Here is a 24,562-nt window from a genome sequence, read left to right as displayed (position 1 = left end):
ACATGATGCTTTAGGGGCATATCTCAGTAGTATTATGTCCTGACATGAACATGATGCCTTAGGGGCATATCTCAGTAGTATTATGTCCTGACATGAACATGATGCCTTAGGGGCATATCTCAGTAGTATTATGTCCTGACATGAACATGATGCCTTAGGGGCATATCTCAGTAGTATTATGTCCTGACATGAACATGATGCCTTAGGGGCATATCTCAGTAGTATTATGTCCTGACATGAACATGATGCCTTAGGGGCATATCTCAGTAGTATTATGTCCTGACATGAACATTATGTTCTTTCCCAAAGTTGCTGTGTTTTTCAGCATTCCCAGTTGGAGAATTCCCTTGTGATTCTGGGAATACTCCAATCCAGGTTTTCTGAAAAAAACAGGGAATTTATTTGGGAATTTTTCAACCTTAACAGTTTGTATGACAATGTTTAAAGGGCTTTGAGACTATGAATGTAATGAATAGTGCTATAAAAGTTATTGTTAACTCCTGTGATTGATTCCCACGGTGGGCCAGTATGAAAAAATATATATATATAATAATAATAATGTATGCACTCACTAACTGTAAGTCGCTCTGGATAAGAGCGTCTGCTAAATGACTAAAATGTAAAAATGTAAATGATTGTCTTGTGTTGCAGTGAACCCCAACACCTGCAGCAGTACTGGCTCAGAGAAGCTGGCCCGGTTCTTCAATAAGAAGGTCACCACGCTGCCCGCGGGGTCTCCCTGCAACGACTTCAAGGGCTACTGTGACGTGTTCATGAAGTGTCGCCTGGTGGACGCTGACGGCCCCCTGGCCAGGCTGAAGAAGGCCATCTTCAACCCTGAGCTCTATGAGAACATTGCAGAGTGGATAGTGGTACGTAGCTTACTGACTGACTCTTCAATCTGAGCTCTGAGAACAGAGTGGATAGTGGTACGTAGCTTACTGACTGACTCAACCCTGAGCTCTATGAGAACAGAGTGGATAGTGGTACGTAGCTTACTGACTGACTCAACCCTGAGCTCTATGAGAACAGAGTGGATAGTGGTACGTAGCTTACTGACTGACTCAACCCTGAGCTCTATGAGAACAGAGTGGATAGTGGTACGTAGCTTACTGACTGACTCAACCCTGAGCTCTATGAGAACATTGCAGAGTGGATAGTGGTACGTAGCTTACTGACTGACTCTTCAATCTGAGCTCTGAGAACAGAGTGGATAGTGGTACGTAGCTTACTGACTGACTCAACCCTGAGCTCTATGAGAACAGAGTGGATAGTGGTACGTAGCTTACTGACTGACTCAACCCTGAGCTCTATGAGAACAGAGTGGATAGTGGTACGTAGCTTACTGACTGACTCAACCCCTGAGCTCTATGAGAACAGAGTGGATAGTGGTACGTAGCTTACTGACTGACTCAACCCTGAGCTCTATGAGAACATTGCAGAGTGGATAGTGGTACGTAGCTTACTGACTGACTCTTCAATCTGAGCTCTGAGAACAGAGTGGATAGTGGTACGTAGCTTACTGACTGACTCAACCCTGAGCTCTATGAGAACAGAGTGGATAGTGGTACGTAGCTTACTGACTGACTCAACCCTGAGCTCTATGAGAACAGAGTGGATAGTGGTACGTAGCTTACTGACTGACTCAACCCTGAGCTCTGAGAACAGAGTGGATAGTGGTACGTAGCTTACTGACTGACTCAACCCTGAGCTCTATGAGAACAGAGTGGATAGTGGTACGTAGCTTACTGACTGACTCAACCCTGAGCTCTATGAGAACAGAGTGGATAGTGGTACGTAGCTTACTGACTGACTCAACCCTGAGCTCTATGAGAACAGAGTGGATAGTGATACGTAGCTTACTGACTGACTCAACCCTGAGCTCTGAGAACAGAGTGGATAGTGGTACGTAGCTTACTGACTGACTCAACCCTGAGCTCTATGAGAACAGAGTGGATAGTGGTACGTAGCTTACTGACTGACTCAACCCTGAGCTCTGAGAACAGAGTGGATAGTGGTACGTAGCTTACTGACTGACTCAACCCTGAGCTCTATGAGAACAGAGTGGATAGTGGTACGTAGCTTACTGACTGACTCAACCCCTGAGCTCTGAGAACAGAGTGGATAGTGGTACGTAGCTTACTGACTGACTCAACCCTGAGCTCTGAGAACAGAGTGGATAGTGGTACGTAGCTTACTGACTGACTCAACCCTGAGCTCTATGAGAACAGAGTGGATAGTGGTACGTAGCTTACTGACTGACTCAACCCTGAGCTCTATGAGAACAGAGTGGATAGTGGTACGTAGCTTACTGACTGACTCAACCCTGAGCTCTATGAGAACAGAGTGGATAGTGGTACGTAGCTTACTGACTGACTCAACCCTGAGCTCTATGAGAACAGAGTGGATAGTGGTACGTAGCTTACTGACTGACTCAACCCTGAGCTCTATGAGAACAGAGTGGATAGTGGTACGTAGCTTACTGACTGACTCAACCCTGAGCTCTATGAGAACAGAGTGGATAGTGGTACGTAGCTTACTGACTGACTCAACCCTGAGCTCTATGAGAACAGAGTGGATAGTGGTACGTAGCTTACTGACTGACTCAACCCTGAGCTCTGAGAACAGAGTGGATAGTGGTACGTAGCTTACTGACTGACTCAACCCTGAGCTCTATGAGAACAGAGTGGATAGTGGTACGTAGCTTACTGACTGACTCAACCCTGAGCTCTGAGAACAGAGTGGATAGTGGTACGTAGCTTACTGACTGACTCAACTCTGAGCTCTATGAGAACAGAGTGGATAGTGGTACGTAGCTTACTGACTGACTCAACCCTGAGCTCTATGAGAACAGAGTGGATAGTGGTACGTAGCTTACTGACTGACTCAACCCTGAGCTCTGAGAACAGAGTGGATAGTGGTACATAGCTTACTGACTGACTCAACCCTGAGCTCTATGAGAACAGAGTGGATAGTGGTACGTAGCTTACTGACTGACTCAACCCTGAGCTCTATGAGAACAGAGTGGATAGTGGTACGTAGCTTACTGACTGACTCAACCCTGAGCTCTATGAGAACAGAGTGGATAGTGGTACGTAGCTTACTGACTGACTCAACCCTGAGCTCTATGAGAACAGAGTGGATAGTGGTACGTAGCTTACTGACTGACTCAACCCTGAGCTCTATGAGAACAGAGTGGATAGTGGTACGTAGCTTACTGACTGACTCAACCCTGAGCTCTATGAGAACAGAGTGGATAGTGGTACGTAGCTTACTGACTGACTCAACCCTGAGCTCTGAGAACAGAGTGGATAGTGGTACGTAGCTTACTGACTGACTCAACCCTGAGCTCTGAGAACAGAGTGGATAGTGGTACGTAGCTTACTGACTGACTCAACCCTGAGCTCTGAGAACAGAGTGGATAGTGGTACGTAGCTTACTGACTGACTCAACCCTGAGCTCTATGGGAACAGAGTGGATAGTGGTACGTAGCTTACTGACTGACTCAACCCCTGAGCTCTGAGAACAGAGTGGATAGTGGTACGTAGCTTACTGACTGACTCAACCCTGAGCTCTGAGAACAGAGTGGATAGTGGTACGTAGCTTACTGACTGACTCAACCCTGAGCTCTGAGAACAGAGTGGATATTGGTACGTAGCTTACTGACTGACTCAACCCTGAGCTCTATGAGAACAGAGTGGATAGTGGTACGTAGCTTACTGACTGACTCAACCCTGAGCTCTGAGAACAGAGTGGATAGTGGTACGTAGCTTACTGACTGACTCAACCCTGAGCTCTATGAGAACAGAGTGGATAGTGATACGTAGCTTACTGACTGACTCAACCCTGAGCTCTATGAGAACAGAGTGGATAGTGGTACGTAGCTTACTGACTGACTCAACCCTGAGCTCTGAGAACAGAGTGGATAGTGGTACGTAGCTTACTGACTGACTCAACCCTGAGCTCTATGAGAACAGAGTGGATAGTGGTACGTAGCTTACTGACTGACTCAACCCTGAGCTCTATGAGAACAGAGTGGATAGTGGTACGTAGCTTACTGACTGACTCAACCCTGAGCTCTGAGAACAGAGTGGATAGTGGTACGTAGCTTACTGACTGACTCAACCCTGAGCTCTATGAGAACAGAGTGGATAGTGGTACGTAGCTTACTGACTGACTCAACCCTGAGCTCTATGAGAACAGAGTGGATAGTGGTACGTAGCTTACTGACTGACTCAACCCTGAGCCTTATGAGAACAGAGTGGGTAGTGGTACGTAGCTTACTGACTGACTCAACCCTGAGCCCTATGAGAACAGAGTGGATAGTGGTACGTAGCTTACTGACTGACTCAACCCTGAGCTCTATGAGAACAGAGTGGATAGTGGTACGTAGCTTACTGACTGACTCAACCCTGAGCTCTATGAGAACAGAGTGGATAGTGGTACGTAGCTTACTGACTGACTCAACCCTGAGCTCTGAGAACAGAGTGGATAGTGGTACGTAGCTTACTGACTGACTCAACCCTGAGCTCTGAGAACAGAGTGGATAGTGGTACGTAGCTTACTGACTGACTCAACCCTGAGCTCTGAGAACAGAGTGGATAGTGGTACGTAGCTTACTGACTGACTCAACCCTGAGCTCTATGGGAACAGAGTGGATAGTGGTACGTAGCTTACTGACTGACTCAACCCTGAGCTCTGAGAACAGAGTGGATAGTGGTACGTAGCTTACTGACTGACTCAACCCTGAGCTCTGAGAACAGAGTGGATAGTGGTACGTAGCTTACTGACTGACTCAACCCTGAGCTCTGAGAACAGAGTGGATAGTGGTACGTAGCTTACTGACTGACTCAACCCTGAGCTCTATGAGAACAGAGTGGATAGTGGTACGTAGCTTACTGACTGACTCAACCCTGAGCTCTGAGAACAGAGTGGATAGTGGTACATAGCTTACTGACTGACTCAACCCTGAGCTCTATGAGAACAGAGTGGATAGTGATACGTAGCTTACTGACTGACTCAACCCTGAGCTCTATGAGAACAGAGTGGATAGTGGTACGTAGCTTACTGACTGACTCAACCCTGAGCTCTGAGAACAGAGTGGATAGTGGTACGTAGCTTACTGACTGACTCAACCCTGAGCTCTATGAGAACAGAGTGGATAGTGGTACTCGTAGCTTACTGACTGACTCAACCCTGAGCTCTATGAGAACAGAGTGGATAGTGGTACGTAGCTTACTGACTGACTCAACCCTGAGCTCTATGAGAACAGAGTGGATAGTGGTACGTAGCTTACTGACTGACTCAACCCTGAGCTCTGAGAACAGAGTGGATAGTGGTACGTAGCTTACTGACTGACTCAACCCTGAGCTCTATGAGAACAGAGTGGATAGTGGTACGTAGCTTACTGACTGACTCAACCCTGAGCTCTGAGAACAGAGTGGATAGTGGTACGTAGCTTACTGACTGACTCAACCCTGAGCTCTATGAGAACAGAGTGGATAGTGGTACGTAGCTTACTGACTGACTCAACCCTGAGCTCTATGAGAACAGAGTGGATAGTGGTACGTAGCTTACTGACTGTGATTCTGTCAACTGACCAGAAAAGATCACTATATTCATGTAATTCTGACTCACTACGTATTTGACTGTGCGTGATTTTGATTAATTAGAACATTTTAAAAACTCAGTCAGACGCATGCATAAAAACAATTGTATTTATGTTGTGGTCTCTAGTGGACAGATGTTGTGTGTTCATGAAAAATGTATGTCCATTTCTGTTTGTTTTCTTCTGGTTCCAGGCTCACTGGTGGGCGGTGCTGTTGATGGGCATCGCTCTGATCATGCTGATGGCTGGCTTCATTAAGATCTGCAGTGTCCACACCCCCTCCAGCAACCCCAAACTGCCCCCACCCAAACCACTACCAGGTGAGTCTCCCCTTCCAGCAACCCCAAACTGCCCCCACCCAAACCACTACCAGGTGAGTCTCCCCTTCCAGCAACCCCAAACTGCCCCCACCCAAACCACTACCAGGTGAGTCTCCCCTTCCAGCAACCCCAAACTGCCCCCACCCAAACCACTACCAGGTGAGTCTCCCCTTCCAGCAACCCCAAACTGCCCCCACCCAAACCACTACCAGGTGAGTCACCCCCTCCAGCAACCCCAAACTGCCCCCACCCAAACCACTACCAGGTGAGTCTCCACACCCCGTTGTGCAAATTTTCAAATGAAGGGGTTTTGAAAATGTATTTGGAAACGGGTCAGGAGCAGAGAACTACACAAAATAAAACGAGTGTTGTCAGAAGTGGCCAGGTCGCCTTTGAAATAGAGGTGTTTTGAGCTCTATGGAACTACCTGGTGAGATAAAGATTCAAATAGAAATGCCTGTGAAAAGACAGGCATGTTCTGCTAAACCAGTGGTCACCAACCTTTTCTGAGTCCAGATCACTTCCTGAGTCAAAATGAAAGCCGAGATCTACCGCTCAGATTTAGTTTTAAACATGACTTTTAAAAAAAGGTTTATAGTATTATGAGGTTTGTGCAGTAGGTAATAGTCCCAGTACATTATCACTGCATATTGGCTTTGCTTGAATTGCCCTGCCAGTGTTGTTTTTTCTTCTAAGACCATTTTGAAATTATTTTTCAAAAATTTGAGGTATATGATCACACTGGTAATAGAATGTTTGTTGTATTACTTGTGAGGCACAGCTAAGTGATGAATTTTTTTTTTTTTTTTTACTGGACTGATGGCCTGCATCTGATGGTCAGTCTGAGGGAAGGGGGGGGAGCAGCGGTGAGGCTGCCGGTCACCTGACTCACCGCTCTCAGCTGAGAAAAGGGGACAGTCTTCCAGGTGATGGCCAAACTCAAGTCACACTGCATGCAGCAATTCATGTTGTTACTCCTATGACCAGAGAAAGTGAAATATTCCTCGATATTAAAAAAGACACAAGCCGCTAATAATACACTGAACAAAAATATAAATGCAACAAAAAGTTACAGTTCATATAAGGTCAATAAAAATAAATAAAGAAGAAACATTTTTATTTAACCTTTATTTAACCAGGTAAGCCAGTTGAGAACAAGTTCTCATTTACAACTGCGACCTGATAAATAAATAAATTAGGCTCTGATCTATGGATTTCACATGACTGGGAATACAGATATGGATCAGTTGGTCACAGATACCTTACAAAAAAAGGCAGGGGCGTGATCGGAAAACCAGTCAGTATCTGTTGTGACCACAATTTTCCTTGTGCAGAGCAACACATCTCCTTCGCATAGTTGATCAGGCTGTTGATTGTGGCCTGCGGAATGTTGTCCTACTCTTCAATGGCTGTGCGAAGTTGCGGGAACTGGAACACACTGTCGTACACGTCGATCCAGAGCATCCCAAACATGCTCAATGGGTGGTGACATGTCTGAGTATGCAGGCCATGGAAGAACTGGGACATTTTCATCTGCTGGGAATTGTGTACAGATCTTTGCGACATGGGGCCGTGCATTATCATGCTGAAACAGGAGGTGATGGCGGCAAATGAATGGGCCTCAGGATCTCGTCACGGTATCTCTGTGCATTGAAATTGCCATTGATAAAATGCAATTGTGTTCGTTGTCTGTAGCTTATGCCTGCCCATACCATAACCCCACCGCCACCATGGGGCACTCTGTTCACAACGTTGACATCAGCAAACCGCTCCCCCACACGGCGCCATATACACTGTCTGCCATCTGCCCGGTACAGTTGAAACTGGGATTCATCCATGAAGAGCACACTTCTCCAGCGTGCCAGTGGCCATCGAAGGTGAGCATTTGACCACTGAAGTCGGTTACGACGCCGAACTGCAGTCAGGTCAAGACCCTGGTGAGGACGACGAGCCCGCAGATGAGCTTCCCTTAGACGGTTTCTGACTGTTTGTGCATAAATTCTTCAAAACCCACACTTTCATCAGCTGTCTGGGTGTCTGGTCTCAGATGAAGCCTGTTGTGGAGGTCCTGGGCTGCCATGGTTACACGTGGTCTGTGGTTGAGAGGCCATTTGGACGTACTGCCAAATTCTCTAAAACGACGTTGGAGGCGGCTTATGGTAGAGAAATAAACATTACATTCTCTGGCAACAGCTCTGGTAGACATTCCTGCAGTCATCATGCCAATTGCACGCTCCCTCAACTTGAGACATCTGTGGCATTGTGTTGTGTGACAAAACTGCACATTTTATAATGGCCTTTTATTGTCTCCCGCACACACAAAAAATATTGTTGAACAAGGTGTTAACAGTGCTGAATAACAACTTAAACATGAAGTTACTCATAAAAACAGCAGCTCTTCGCTGTATTCGTTGAGTCTCTCTCTAGTCATGGTTTGAAACGTTTTAATCTCACAGTATCAACTTTGCTGTGCGATCAGGGCATTCTTTTTTTTAAAATTTTTTATATTTTTTTTATACAGTCTACGGCTCGAGGAAACTGTGCAGACAAGGTGATCTGAGCTATCTGATTGGTCAGCGGTAGGCCTATAGGTGCACTTGATTTGCTCTCTGGACCTGCCGGGTAGACAGAGTTCTACCTTCAGACACATGAAGTGGTTCAACATGGGAACACGTTGCCTTCCTGACGCTAGGGCTGCTGAATCAAGCGCACCTACCGGCAACAGCTCTGGGGCTGCTGAATCAAGCGCACCTACCGGCAACAGCTCTAGGGCTGCTGAATCAAGCGCACCTACCGGCAACAGCTCTAGGGCTGCTGAATCAAGCGCCTACCGGCAACAGCGCCAGGGCTGCTGAATCAAGCGCACCTACCGGCAACAGCGCCAGGGCTGCTGAATCAAGCGCACCTACCGGCAACAGCTCTAGGGCTGCTGAATCAAGCGCACCTACCGGCAACAGCTCTAGGGCTGCTGAATCAAGCGCCTACCGGCAACAGCGCCAGGGCTACTGAATCAAGCGCACCTACCGGCAACAGCGCCAGGGCTGCTGAATCAAGCGCACCTACCGGCAACAGCGCCAGGGCTGCTGAATCAAGCGCACCTACAGGCAACAGCGCCAGAGCTGCTGAATCAAGCGCACCTACCGGCAACAGCGCCAGGGCTGCTGAATCAAGCGCACCTACCGGCAACAGCGCCAGGGCTGCTGAATCAAGCGCACCTACCGGCAACAGCGCCAGGGCTCCTGAATCAAGCGCACCCACCGGCAACAGCTCTAGGGCTGCTGAATCAAGCGCACCTACCGGCAACAGCGCCAGGGCTGCTGGATCAAGCGCACCTACCGGCAACAGCGCCAGGGCTGCTGAATCAAGCGCACCTTCCGGTTACAGCGCGAAAATAATATAAAAATAGGAGTGCAAGGCTTTATTGGTTCTTACAGAAATGTTTGGTGATCGACTGGTTGATGACCACTGTGCTAGACTAACCTCTCTCTCCATCTTACCCCAGGCACCTTGAAGAGGAGGCGAGCCCAGCAGCACGCCAGGGAGGCCAGGGACGCCCAGGTGCACCAGCCCCAGCCCCACCACGGAGGTGTTGGTCACGGCCAGCACCACCCAGTCTCTGGAGGCCAGCGGCAGCAGCCCTCACGCCAGCCCCAGCCCCAGCCCCAGAGACATCACCGCAGCCAGGGCCAGCCCAGGGAAAACTACCAGATGGGCCAGATGAGACGCTGAGCTGCTGAGACACTGGGGCTCGGGATGGGACCGCTCGGGTTGGACCGCTAGGACCGCTGCTCCCTCCACCGACTGCCCCATGCCTTGCCTTGGCTCCTCCTTGTGCCTATCTATGTAACTGGTGGGATTTGGGATTTGTACCCGTCTCCCCAGGGTGGGAATCCGACATCTTAACCATTAGACCAAGAGGATTTTCTTAGGTTTTTCATGATTAGGACTGAGGGTAAGGAAAGGGAACCACTCTTTTAGTTTTTACACACTTTTTAAGATTTCCTCTTGGTCTAATGGTGAAGGCGTTAGGATGCCACATGGGAGAAACGGATTCAAATCCCACCGGTTTACGCCGAACAAAAACCACTTGTTTCACTCCACCCAAAGAACAGCTTAAACTGGTTGTTTTACCATCCCCATACGTCAGACCCTCCATCTACAAACAGACAGACAGGACAGAGTTGAGAGCTCAAATGAACAGACCCCCCCCAACCAGCGACCACCACTGGAGCTGCAGCACCGCTGACCTCTTCGGTCTTCATCCAGCTATTTTCTGGTGGCTCTCTGTGGGAGTGAAATCCGCCATTTTAGTTGACCAATCCGCTATTTCGTCGTTCTATGGTGGAAGTGACCATCAGCCATTGTCTTTGTGTGGAGTGGAAGTGACCATCAGCCATTTTCAATGCGGTGTGGAGTGGAAGTGGAAGTGGCCATCAGCCCATACCGTGTGGTCTGTGGTCTGCATATTTGTCTTGATCTCTTTTAGTGGAGTTCCAAGGAGAGGAAAGGAAGTGTTTTTTATTTGCCAAGTCCCTCCTCCTGAGTGAGAACACACGTATGTTCCGTGGCACCTGGTTGGTTGAAATGTTTTGTCAGCCATCTTAGCCAGGAAGTGAAGAGATTTTCTGCACTTGTGATTACGACACAACGTCTCAAACCAAACAGCAAAAAGACGGTAAAGGCTCTTCACTTTGGCTGGCTGGCTGGCTGGCTGGCTGGCTGGCTGGCTGGCTGGCTGGCTGGCTGGCTGGCTGGCTGGCTGGCTGGCTGTCTTCTGCATGTGACTGTACAGATTTCAGTGTAACATAACATGAGTGAAAAAAACACAACTATTTCTTCTACTGTAAATGTACAACTGTTTTTGGTTAGTACTGTACTCTCAGGACAGTAACATAAATGAAGGTATCTGGAAGAGTATATTGGTGAGTTCTGTGGACTGGACGCTGAAGATGGGAATTTTGACAGCATTTCAGCAATCAAGTTCTCCTTTTGCTGCAATCATGGAATCCTATGGATGTTTAAGGTCACCACCATATCCCACTACTTCTCACCTTTTGACCTTTTGTGACCTTCACAAGCTTCCTCATCTCTTCATCTGGTATTTTTGCTAACAACTTGTTCTGATCGCATCACGATGTAACAACTTGTTCTGATCGCATCACGATGTAACAACTTGTTCTGATCGCATCACGATGTAACAACTTGTTCTGATCGCATCACGATGTAACAACTTGTTCTGATCGCATCACGATGGAAAAGGGAACTTCACTTTTTTAGTTTTTACACACTACTTTTTATTGTCCCAGTTTTAGTTTTTTTTAATACGTTTTGATGCAGAAGAATGAATAGAACAGATAAGCACTAATTAAAAGCTGGGTTCTGCCTGTCAGGTCGGTGAAGGTAAAGAAGTGTTTTAAGGGACATTTGAAGGCAGGCTAGGCTAGGCTAGGCTAAGCTAGGCTAAGCTAGGCTAGGCTAGGCTAAGCTAAGCTAGGCTAGGCATGGGCAGCATCCAAAATGGCACCCTATTCTCTATGTGAAAAGTAGTGCACTATATAAGGATTGTGGTGCCATTTCGAACGTAAACTTTAGTACAGAGAGGTTATTAATGATGTTACATTTCTAGGTTTACGTGAGTGTGAAAATAAATCGAAGATCCATTCCGATATGGATAAAAAAAAGAAAAAAGAAAAAAAAAGACTATTTTCAGATCATAAGTCTGACAATTTACGATGTTGGCATGCAGTCATGTTTTTGATTTTAATGTGACCATGGTTGATTGACTGTACTAGGCCTGTAAGGTCTGTCATATTTTTCTGTTACACAATTGATCATAACTGATCACGTTCCTGTGATAACTGGGGTTGATTAGCTAGGTCCTTTAACCACTAGAACAAACAGGGTGAGGAGTTATTCCAAGACGATCGCACATTCAAATTCTCCACTAGGACTAGCACTTTGTTTAGAGCTAGATTCTGGATTGAATGGTAATTTTCCCCATGCATTGATCACTTGCCCTGTAAAAATGTGTGTGTGGAAGCTTGGGTTGTGTTCATTTAGGCACCAAACGGAAGAAAACAGAATGCAACGGGGGCGGGACTACGAGGACTTGTCCAATAAGAAACGTGTATTTTTCATTTGCCGTTGCAAAATGTTTTTAAAAACGTTTTTCTTCTGCTGTGTGCCCTAATGAACATGACCCTGTTCTGTTGCAAGAATGTGTCCCCTACAGAGATGAGTGTTTCTGTAACCCTTTAGTTAACATGAGTGTTGTTGTGCCATAAATGTAAATCTGATCTTTTTATCATTACTTTTATGTAGGAAGGTCTCTAAAAGCCATGCACTAGTTTGAATGGATGAATGGAAGTCTCATAGCCTGGTCCCAGAACGGTTTGTGCTGTCTGGCCAACTCCTATGGTGTAATTGTTATGCCAAACAGTGATTTGACAGTGATTGACCGTAGAAGTTGGTCGTGTTCCTCTGATGCATACCAGATCTCACGAAGCCTGGATAGCTATTTTTTACGTATGCGCTAACCCCATCGTATGTTTATAGCAACTGGTGCCCGACTGCTCAGTCGAGGATGTGGTACGTTGCCATTGGTTGACGCAATGCAACGTCTAAGCAAGGAAAGACGAGGCAGTAGTTTAGGTTGATTTTGGAACAGCCTAGATCCGGGATGGGCAACTTTGATGGGGGGGGGAGCCACAAAATCTGAGGGGCCGCAGTGTGTCTCGGGTCCGTGTACCCACATCCATGCAGTCCGATCCGGCCCTAGCCCAACATTTTAGCGCCCCCCCCCCCCCTCTGATTTATAACTAATTTCATGCAATTCCACTAAATTTGCTATGGGGCAGAGAGGAAAATGTGTACTTTTACAGCCAAAGGCGAAGGTGCATAAAGATGGAGGAATTCAGATGTGACGTCTATTGCTTTGAAACTATGGCGCGTGCAACATGCTTCAGTGTGCCAGTAAATCGGCACAATCTACTCTTTTTTTAATTTTTTTGCCGCCATCTTGGAGCTAGAATTGTGATCATGTATGCTGTGCTAATGCTGATTACAAAAAAAAAAGAGTAACGGCGAGAAATGTACAATGCGGCGAACTGAGCGAACGAGGCATTTGTGATAAGTACATGGGGGCGGCCATCTTTATGCTACTTCCTGCAATTCTACTCATTTTGGGTGGAGAGAAATGTTTGCCGTTTTGAATATGATATCTGAGTGAGAGTGTCTAACAAAATCAATGGGGTCCCCCCCGATCATTAATTTGACCATGATTACTACTAAGTTTAGATAGCTGGCTAAACTACCTTACCAATCAAATTATTTTATTTTTTTGCTGACATGGGCTAATTGAGTGACTGACATAACAAGAGAACAACTGCTGATGCACAACCAAATGTGTATTCTACTATTCTAACTCAGCATTAAGTTGGAACCCCGACTGAGTAAAAAAAAAAATTGGAAATTGATCTGTGGTGCCCATTATTTAATTTTTTTGTGATCCAATTGACATTTTAGTCATTTAGCAGACGCTCTTATCCAGAGCGACTCACCCCCCCATCCCTGGCCTAGATCATGTAAACAGCTTCAAAGCTAACTCACTTGCTTTCCCAGCACCTGTTTTGGGTCATGTGCACACGTACCCGTTTCACACTGTCGTGCTGACCCCAACCATACTGTTCTGGGTCAGATCTTTTTATTTTCACATTGTCCTTTCCAGCAACTATGGTGGATGTGTAACCAGGCCAGTATAACTTACTTTGGCTCGGCTCGGTCATGGACTCTGTAGGGGACTTTAAGGCACTTTGTCTTTCTCATATTGAATCCTGTATTTCACATTGCTGAATAAATGGTTGCTAAACTCATCATGGAGTTTTTCTGTAGAAAATGAAGCAGTTTTACAAACCATAGTACCGGCTAGTACACTCGCAGTACACTAACCTAGACATATTTCCTTTTAAACTTGTACAGTACTTGGAGAATTTAGAGTTATTATTTGAAGATAAAAATTTAAATTTTTATACGTCTGTTACTTTTATTGTATTCTGAATCCAGAGAAACTTCAGAGATGTTCATACACTATATATACAAAAGTATGTGGACACCCCTTCAAATTAGTGGATTCGGTTATTTCAGCCACATCCGTTGCTGACCGGGCACACCGCCATGCAATCTCCATAGACAAACATTGGCAGTAGAATGGCCTTACTGAAGAGCTCAGTGACTTTCAACGTGGCACCGTCATAGGATGCCATCTTTGTAAGATGCCATCTCTGGATGCCATCTCCATAGGATGCCATCTCTGCCCTGGTCATCTGTAAGTGCTGTTATTGTGAGGTGGAAATGTCTATGAGCAACAACGCTCAGCTGCGCAGTGGTAGGCCACACAAGCTCACAGAACGGTACTGCCGAGTGCTGAAGCGTGTAGCGCGTAAAAATTGTCTGTCCTCGCTTGCAAAACTCGCTACCGAGTTCCAAACTGCCTTTGGAAGCAACGTCAGCACAATAACTGTTCGTCGGGAGCTTCATGAAATGGGTTTCCATGGCCGAGCAGCGTCGGCTGGAGTAGTGTAAAGCTCACCGCCATTGGACTCTGGAAGAAGTGGTAGAAACGTGTTCTCTGGAGTGATGAATCACACTTCACCATCTGGCAGTGGGACTGATTAATCTGGGTTTGCCGGCTGCCAGGAGAACGCTACCTGCCCCAATGCGTAGTGACAACTGTAAAGTTTTGGTGGAAGAGGACTAATGTTCTGGGGCTGTTTTTCATGGTTCGGGCTAGGCCCCTTGAAGGGAAATCTTAACGCTACACCATACAATGACATTCTAGAACATTCTGTGCTTCCAACTTTGTGGCAACAGTTTGGGGAAGGCCCTTTCCTGTTTTCAGCAAAGCGAGGTCCATACAGAAATGGTTTGTCAAGATCGGTGTGGAAGAACTTGACTGGCCTGCACAGAGCCCAGACCTCAACCCCATCGAACACCTTTGGGATGAATTGGAACGCCGACTGCAAGCCAGGCCTAGTCGCCCAACATCAGTGCCCGACCTCACTAATGCTCTTGTGGCTGAATGGAAGCAATTACCCTACAGCAATGTTCCAACATCTAGTGGAAAGCCTTCCCAGAAGAGTGGAGGCTGTTATCACAGCGAAGGGGGGAGCAGTTCCATATTAATGCCCATGAGATGTTCGACGAGCATGTGTCCACATACTTTTGGCCATGTAGTGTATGTGACAAAACCACCCCTTCTCAGTAACACTTGATTTGAAGGGTACCTAATATAAGTATTATATAACATTCATAAACCATACATTGCACATTCATAAGCGCAATTCATATTAAATGCTTACACACTGCTTTATGAATGCGTTTACGTATATGGTTTATTAATATGTTATAAAGTCCTTATGTAGGTACCCTTCAAATAAAGTGTTACCAACCTCCCTTTTCTGAGTTATTTATGTTCTTATCTGTGCTAATTGGAATGAGATTCGTTTGAAATATTTTGTACAACTTTTTTTTCTCCACCATCATGAAAATATTAACAAATTAATTGTGATGGACTAAGAGTTTAATACATTCTCGTTTCGTTGTGTCTGTTCTCCTGGGTTGGAAGAAGAACAGCACAAGAAATGATGCCTGTAAATTTACTTAATTCATTTAATTTTGTAGTCTTCATGGTAAAAAAAAAAAAAAAAAGTTTCTAGATTATAAAACATGCACTGAAATGTCCAAAATTGAGTTGAAAATGTTTTAGGTGAAATGAAGATGCAGGCTGAAAGAACACACAAGATGATTAAAAAGTAAAAACGACTGTCTGATTTCAATGTTCACTGTGTTTTATACAGTATCAAACATTTTTGTTCACTTTGAAAATTTTTACAAAAAATAAATAAAAATAAATGTATTGTGCAAAGAGATGTAATTTTTTGGGGGGAGTACTTGAAATGCATTAATTAAAAGACCGGATCCAGGATTCACTGTTTTTTCTTTTCTTTTAGAATGTTAATCAGCTCTTCTATTGGTGTTCTATTGTAATTTCTCCACGATTCAAGAATGGACTGTAGGTCTTTTTTAATGGGAATACAATCGGAGTTTTGGCCCGTCTTGCTGTATTTTTTTTATTTTGGGGAGCCATCTGGCCAGATCCTTTCAACCCTAAAACCACGATCTCCTAGATATCCATACCTTAGAGAGGCTGTTACAACTGATGTTATTCTAGTTTATGAAGTACATGATCTATGTATTGTAAATCATGATGTAACAGAAACCTATAGGATCGTGTCCATACAGTATGCTTTTCATGGAAACCCCCGGGCGATAGCACATACCAGGACATGTGGTGTGTCATTGATTTGTCAATACAGATCCTCAATACAGTGATTGGCTGTTGGCATGTGCTGAACTTTCACCCACCAACAGTTGAGTCGGTTCAATAAACAGCCCAGCAGCAGTGCAGTGCAATGCCTCTAGCTGTTCATTGTGTATCTACTGTACTGGTGTAAGGAGGCTGTGCTGGTCTGGCCATATTCCACAGAACAAATTAGCCTGGAACCCAGACCTGTTTTGTGCTAACATTCCACTTTTGTGTACTCCTGTGGGAGGATCTCAATTGGTTTTCCTCGACTACTTGCGTCCTCCCCTCCCTCCTCGCCTGCTTTTGAAAAATGTTAAAGGTAATGGAGGAGCGGCGGCAAGGAGAGGAAACATGGAAACAAATGTGCTTGTATGAAATTAGACTCGTTCTGTCATATATGTTTTGGCATATGACACAGAATAAGGAGTGGAATATTAGCACAAACTGACTGGTACCCGGGCTAATAATAAACATGCTACTTCTGGTTCTCCAGGCAGAGTACTGAGAGAGTACTGCGTTTTGGAGGTGTTGAAGGCTGCTGGTCTGTCCCCCCGGACAGGAGTGAATAGCCGCCAGCCCAGACCTTCACATGTCAGCCTCTGGCCCTGAACATCTCCTGAGAGTGGTGGAGCAAAAACAACACTTTTCATTTTCAAAGCAACAACAAAAAAACACGTTCTATCTCCAATGTTCTCCTGGTAAAAGTAGCTTTGTAACTTTAGGCCTGGGTAAGAGCGTTGTGCCCAGTAACCGAAAGGTCGCTGGTTCTAATCCCCGAGCAGACTAGGTGAAAAATCTGTCGATGTGCCCTTGAGCAAGGCACTTAACCCTAATTGCTCCTGTAAGTTGCTCTGGATAAGAGCGTCTGCTAAATGACTAAAATGTAAATGTAATAACGATTATCTACCTGCTTTTCTGAAGGCCTCCAGAGCCTCCCTGTGACATAGGGCAGCTGGTTGGTGGGTGTCCATGTGACTGTAAAAATAGGCCAGGTTAATCAGGCTCCTCCCCCTGTCCTCTCAACTGGTCTGAGGCACCTATAGGGATGTGCAAAACAATCAACTCCGTTACCTAACAGCTGCCATGATCATGATTCATGTTGAGGATTGGTTTGGGTTTAAGGTTTTATTTCAGGCTGTGGGGGTGGGAGTTGCAATATCCTCCATTTCCTCGCATTAATAGCACTACAGTGATTCGCCTCGAAGGACCAAACTGGTCCCAGTGTGAGGACCTCCATGCCAAACAGGCGTGCAGCCTCTGATAGGGATCAGCTGCCCTGAGGGAAGGAGAAGAACAACCTTATTACATGCAGTATTTGACTGCTATTTTTCTCATTTATGCACGTCACACCCTGATAGAAAAGGGAAAAGGGTGAAGGAAAATAAATCAAAGAAGACATGGAAGACATGGAGGAACATGTGATCAGTCCTGTACCTCTTGGAAGAACTGACTCCCTGTAGAAGAAGACATGGAGGAACATGTGATCAGTACTGTACCTCTGGGAAGAACTGACTCCCTGTAGAAGAAGACATGGAGGAACATGTGATCAGTCCTGTACCTCTGGGAAGAACTGACTCCCTGTAGAAGAAGACATGGAGGAACATGTGATCAGTACTGTACCTCTGGGAAGAACTGACTCCCTGTAGAAGAAGACATGGAGGAACATGTGATCAGTCCTGTACCTCTTGGAAGAACTGACTCCCTGTAGAAGAAGACATGGAGGAACATGTGATCAGTCCTGTACCTCTGGGAAGAACTGACTCCCTGTAGAAGAAGACATGGAGGAACATGTGATCAGTACTGTACCTCTTGGAAGAACTGACTCCCTGTAGAAGAAGACATGGAGGAACATGTGATCAGTCCTGTACCTCTGGGAAGAACTGACTCCCTGTAGAAGAAGACATGGAGGAACATGTGATCAGTCCTGTACCTCTTGGAAGAACTGACTCCCTGTAGAATAAGACATGGAGGAACATGTGATCAGTCCTGTACCTCTGGGAAGAACTGACTCCCTGTAGAAGAAGACATGGAGGAACATGTGATCAGTACTGTACCTCTGGGAAGAACTGACTCCCTGTAGAAGAAGACATGGAGGAACATGTGATCAGTACTGTACCTCTGGGAAGAACTGACTCCCTGTAGAAGAAGACATGGAGGAACATGTGATCAGTCCTGTACCTCTGGGAAGAACTGACTCCCTGTAGAAGAAGACATGGAGGAACATGTGATCAGTCCTGTACCTCTGGGAAGAACTGACTCCCTGTAGAAGAAGACATGGAGGAACATGTGATCAGTCCTGTACCTCTGGGAAGAACTGACTCCCTGTAGAAGAAGACATGGAGGAACATGTGATCAGTCCTGTACCTCTGGGAAGAACTGACTCCCTGTAGAAGAAGACATGGAGGAACATGTGATCAGTACTGTACCTCTGGGAAGAACTGACTCCCTGTAGAAGAAGACATGGAGGAACATGTGATCAGTACTGTACCTCTGGGAAGAACTGACTCCCTGTAGAAGAAGACATGGAGGAACATGTGATCAGTCCTGTACCTCTGGGAAGAACTGACTCCCTGTAGAAGAAGACATGGAGGAACATGTGATCAGTCCTGTACCTCTGGGAAGAACTGACTCCCTGTAGAAGAAGACATGGAGGAACATGTGATCAGTCCTGTACCTCTGGGAAGAACTGACTCCCTGTAGAAGAAGACATGGAGGAACATGTGATCAGTCCTGTACCTCTTGGAAGAACTGACTCCCTGTAGAAGAAGACATGGAGGAACATGTGATCAGTCCTGTACCTCTGGGAAGAACTGACTCCCTGTAGAAGAAGACATGGAGGAACATGTGATCAGTCCTGTACCTCTGGGAAGAACTGACTCCCTCCCTCCAGTCCTGAAGACAACCCTGCAGCAGCTGCATAACCCGTCTCTTAGATGCCTTCCCGCCCAGGATAGAGTATCCGGCTGCCTCTCTCAGGGCGAAGGAATGTGCAGCCGCTGCTTTGTCCTCATCAATCAATCAATTTTATTTTATATAGCCCTTCTTACATCAGCTAATATCTCGAAGTGCTGTACAGAAACCCAGCCTAAAACCCCAAACAGCTAGTAATGCAGGTGTAGAAGCACGGTGGCTAGGAAAAACTCCCTAGAAAGGCGAAAACCTAGGAAGAAACCTAGAGAGGAACCAGGCTATGAGGGGTGGCCAGTCCTCTTCTGGCTGTGCCGGGTGAAGATTATAACAGAACCATGCCAAGATGTTCAAAAATGTTCATAAGTGACAAGCATGGTCAAATAATAATCAGGAATAAATCTCAGTTGGCTTTTCATAGCCGATCATTAAGAGTTGAAAACTGCAGGTCTGGGACAGGTAGGGGTTCCATAACCGCAGGCAGAACAGTTGAAACTGGAATAGCAGCAAGGCCAGGCGGACTGGGGACAGCAAGGAGTCACCACGGCCGGTAGTCCCGACGTATGGTCCTAGGTGCTCAGGTCTCTCAGTTGGCTTTTCATAGCCGATCATTAAGAGTTGAAAACAGCAGGTCTGGGACAGGTAGGGGGTTTCGTAACCGCAGGCAGAACAGTTGAAACTGGAATAGCAGCAAGGCCAGGCGGACTGGGGACAGCAAGGTGTCATCATGCCCGGTAGTCCTGACGTATGGTCCTAGGGCTCAGGTTCTCAGAGAGAAAGAGAGAACGAGAGAATTAGAGAGAGCATACTTAAATTCACACAGGACACTGGATAAGACAGGAGAAGTACTCCAGGTATAACCAACTAACCCCAGCCCCCCGACACATAAACTACTGCAGCATAAATACTGGAGGCTGAGACAGGAGCGGTCCGGAGACACTGTGGCCCCATCCGAAGAAACCCCGGACAGGGCCAAACAGGAAGGATATAACCCCACCCACTCTGCCAAAGCACAGCCCCCGCACCCCTAGAGGGATATCCTCAACCACCAACTTACAATCCTGAGACAAGGCCGAGTATAGCCCACAGAGGTCTCCACCACAGCACAAACCAAGGGGGCGCCAACCCAGACAGGAAGATCACGTCAGTAACTCAACCCACTCAAGTGACGCACCCCTCCCAGGGACGGCATGAAAGAGCACCAGCAAGCCAGTGACTCAGCCCCTGCAACAGGGTTAGAAGCAGAGAACCCCAGTGGAGAGGGGAACCGGCCCGGCAGAGACAGCAAGGGCTGTTCGTTGCTCCAGAGCCTTTCCGTTCACCTTCACACTCCTGGGCCAGACTACACTCAATCATATGACCTACTGAAGAGATAAGTCTTCAGTAAAGACTTAAAGGTTGAGACCGAGTCTGCGTCTCTCACATGGGTAGGCAGACTGTTCCATAAAAATGGAGATCTATAGGAGAAAGCCCTGCCTCCCGCTGTTTGCTTAGAAATTCTAGGGACAATTAGGAGGCCTGCGTCTTGTGACCGTAGCGTACGTATTGGTATGTACGGCAGGACCAACTCGGAAAGATAGGTAGGAGCAAGCCCATGTAACGCTTTATAGGTTAACAGTAAAACCTTGAAATCAGCCCTTGCCTTAACAGGAAGCCAGTGTAGGGAAGCTAGCACTGGAGTAATATGATCAAATTTCTTGGTTCTAGTCAGGATTCTAGCAGCCGTATTTAGCACTAACTGAAGTTTATTTAGTGCTTTATCTGGGTAGCCGGAAAATAGAGCATTGCAGTAGTCTAACCTAGAAGTAACAAATGCATGGATTAATTTTTCTGCATCATTTTTGGACAGAAAATTTCTGATTTTTGCAATGTTACGTAGATGGAAAAAAGCTGTCCTTGAAACAGTCTTGATATGTTCGTCAAAAGAGAGATCAGGGTCAAGAGTAACGCCGAGGTCCTTCACAGTTTTATTTGAGACGACTTTACAACCATCAAGATGAATTGTCAGATTTAACAGAAGATCTCTTTGTTTCTTGGGACCTAGAACAAGCATCTCTGTTTTGTCCGAGTTTAAAAGTAAAAAGTTTTCAGCCATCCACTTCCTTATGTCTGAAACACAGGCTTCTAGCGAGGGCAATTTTGGGGCTTCACCATGTTTCATTGAAATGTACAGCTGTGTGTCATCCGCATAGCAGTGAAAGTTAACAGTATGTTTTCGAATAACATCCCCAAGAGGTAAAATATATAGTGAAAACAATAGTGGTCCTAAAGCGGAACCTTGAGGAACACCGAAATGTACAGTTGATTTGTCGGAGGACAGACCATTCACAGAGACAAACTGATATCTTTCCGACAGGTAAGATCTAAACCAGGCCAGAACTTGTCCGTGTAGACCAATTTGGGTTTCCAGTCTCTCCAAAAGAATGTGGTGATCGATGGTGTCAAAGGCAGCACTAAGGTCTAGTAGCACGAGGACAGATGCAGAGCCTCGGTCTGACGCCATTAAAAGGTCATTTACCACCTTCACAAGTGCAGTCTCAGTGCTATGATGGGGTCTAAAACCAGACTGAAGCATTTCGTACACATTGTTTGTCTTCAGAAAGGCAGTGAGTTGCTGCGCAACAGCTTTTTCTAAAATTTTTGAGAGGAATGGAAGATTCGATATAGGCCGATAGTTTTTATATTTTCCGGGTCAAGGTTTGGCTTTTTCAAGAGAGGCTTTATCACTGCCACTTTTAGTGAGTTTGGTACACATCCGGTGGATAGAGAGCTGTTTATTATGTTCAACATAGGAGGGCCAAGCACAGGAAGCAGCTCCTTCAGCAGTTTAGTAGGAATAGGATCCAGTATGCAGCTTGAAGGTTTAGAGGCCATGATTATTTTCATCATTGTGTCAAGAGATATAGTACTAAAACACTTAAGTGTCTCTCCCGATCCCAGGCCCTCGCAGAGTCTGTGCAGATCCAGGACAGCTAAGCCCTGGAGGAATACGCAGATTCAAAGAGGAGTCCGTAATTTGCTTTCTAATGGTCATGATCTTTTCCTCAAAGAAGTTCATGAATTTATTACTGCTGAAGTGAAAGCCATCCTCTCTTGGGGAATGCTGCTTTTTAGTTAGCTTTGCAACAGTATCAAAAAGAAATTTTGGATTATTCTTATTTTCCTCGATTAAGTTGGAAAAGTAGGATGATCGAGCAGCAGTGAGGGCTCTTCGGTACTGCACGGTACTGTCTTTCCAAGCTAGTCGGAAGACTTCCAGTTTGGTGTGGCGCCATTTCCGTTCCAATTTCCTGGAAGCTTGCTTCAAAGCTCGGGTATTTTCTGTATACCAGGGAGCTAGTTTCTTATGACAAATGTTTTTCGTTTTTAGGGGTGCAACTGCATCTAGGGTATTGCGCAAGGTTAAATTGAGTTCCTCAGTTAAGTGGTTAACTGATTTTTGTCCTCTGACGTCCTTGGGTAGGCAGAAGGAGTCTGGAAGGGCATCAAGGAATTTTTGTGTTGTCTGAGAATTTATAGCACGACTTTTGATGCTCCTTGGTTGGGGTCTGAGCAGATTATTTGTTGCGATTGCAAACGTAATAAAATGGTGGTCCGATAGTCCAGGATTTTGTGGAAAAACATTAAGATCTACAACATTTATTCCATGGGACAAAACTAGGTCCAGAGTATGACTGTGGCAGTGAGTAGGTCCAGAGACATGTTGGACAAAACCCACTGAGTCGATGATGGCTCCGAAAGACTTTTGGAGTGGGTCTGTGGACTTCTCCATGTGAATATTAAAATCACCAAAAATTAGAATATGATCTGCTATGACTACAAGGTCTGATAGGAATTCAGGAAACTCAGAGAGGAACGCTGTATATGGCCCAGGAGGCCTGTAAACAGTAGCTATAAAAAGTGATTGAGTAGGCTGCATAGATTTCATGACTAGAAGCTCAAAAGATGAAAACGCCATTTTTTTTTTGTAAATTGAAATTTGCTATCGTAAATGTTAGCAACACCTCCGCCTTTGCGGGATGCACGGGGAATATGGTCACTAGTGTAACCAGGAGGTGAGGCCTCATTTAACACAGCAAATTCATCAGGCTTAAGCCATGTTTCAGTCAGGCCAATCACATCAAGATTATGATCAGTGATTAGTTCATTGACTATGACTGCCTTTGAAGTGAGGGATCTAACATTAAGTAACCCTATTTTGAGATGTGAGGTATCACGATCTCTTTCAATAATGGCAGGAATGGAGGAGGTCTTTATCCTAATAAGATTGCTAGGGTGAACACCGCCATGTTTAGTTTTGCCCAACCTAGGTCGAGGCACAGACACAGTCTCAATGGGTATGGCTGAGCTGACTACACTGACTATGCTATTGGCAGACTCCACTAAGCTGGCAGGTTGGCTAACAGCCTGCTGCCTGGCCTGCACCCTATTTCACTGTGGGGCTAGAGGAGTTAGAGCCCTATCTATGTTGGTAGATAAGAGGAGAGCACCCCTCCAGCTAGGATGGAGTCCGTCACTCCTCAGCAGGTCAGGCTTGGTCCTGTTTGTGGGTGAGTCCCAGAAAGAGGGCCAATTATCCACAAATGTTATCTTTTGGGAGGGGCAGAAAACAGTTTTCAACCAGCGATTGAGTGCTGAGACTCTGCTGTAGAGCTCGTCACTTCCCCTAACTGGGAGGGGGCCAGAGACAATTACTCGATGCCGACACATCTTTCTAGCTGATTTACAAGCTGAAGCTATGTTGCACTTGGTGACCTCTGACTGTTTCATCCTCCCAGACAGACCCAGCAAGCAGTAGGACATCTTGACCAGGGCATCACCCAAGATACTGGGCTCTCTGCTGAACCTGTGTCAATGAATGAATGAATGAATGAATTGGGACTATTTTAGATGTCAAGTACAATACAAATAATAATATTATAGATTCAATAAACAAAGTAATAAACAAAAGAGGCCTCTTCTACCGTGATACTTTGTATGACAGGCCGACGCAGACCTCTTCATAGCCTGCATACCTTCTATAGCGCCCGACTGCCTTCGGATAGAACAGTAGGTTAAAATACAGGTGTCCATCGCCGTCAGTCCAGCCGTACAGCCTCTGTTGTTTTCAGGCATCTCACCAGGCACTTCAGAGCTTTCTGGGGTTTCCCTACCACCACTTAGACTGCCCCCGAGGTTCACCATAGCACACTGAGAGAGCAAGCCTGTCCTTGTTCTGTGTGTATGTGTCTCCCCACATGGCATTACTCTCCTGATTGACGTTACAGTACCAGTGATCTGACCCAGACAGACACATTTGCTTTTATAGCCCTTGTAACTGAATGGATCTCTCTAACTCATGGTATTTGTCTTTGAGACTGCTGT

The 24,562-nt window shown here is 45.9% G+C and overlaps 1 protein-coding gene across 1 annotated transcript in view; it reads left to right on the top strand.

The window, feature by feature from the left end:
* Window positions 1–12,224, top strand: part of LOC121568068 (disintegrin and metalloproteinase domain-containing protein 10) — a 48,675-nt gene extending 36,451 nt beyond the window's left edge. The window contains exons 14-16 of the mRNA XM_041878638.1: window positions 652–872; window positions 5,802–5,928; window positions 9,431–12,224. Of these exons, the coding sequence (XP_041734572.1) occupies window positions 652–872; window positions 5,802–5,928; window positions 9,431–9,657 (575 nt within the window). The 3' untranslated portion in view covers window positions 9,658–12,224. The remainder of the gene's footprint in view (window positions 1–651; window positions 873–5,801; window positions 5,929–9,430) is intronic.
* Window positions 12,225–24,562: the final 12,338 nt, after the last annotated feature.

Source organism: Coregonus clupeaformis, unplaced genomic scaffold, assembly GCF_020615455.1.
Source record: "Coregonus clupeaformis isolate EN_2021a unplaced genomic scaffold, ASM2061545v1 scaf0614, whole genome shotgun sequence".
NCBI classification, from domain to species: Eukaryota; Metazoa; Chordata; class Actinopteri; order Salmoniformes; family Salmonidae; genus Coregonus; species Coregonus clupeaformis.
This window is presented reverse-complemented; position numbering and strand designations above follow the sequence as displayed.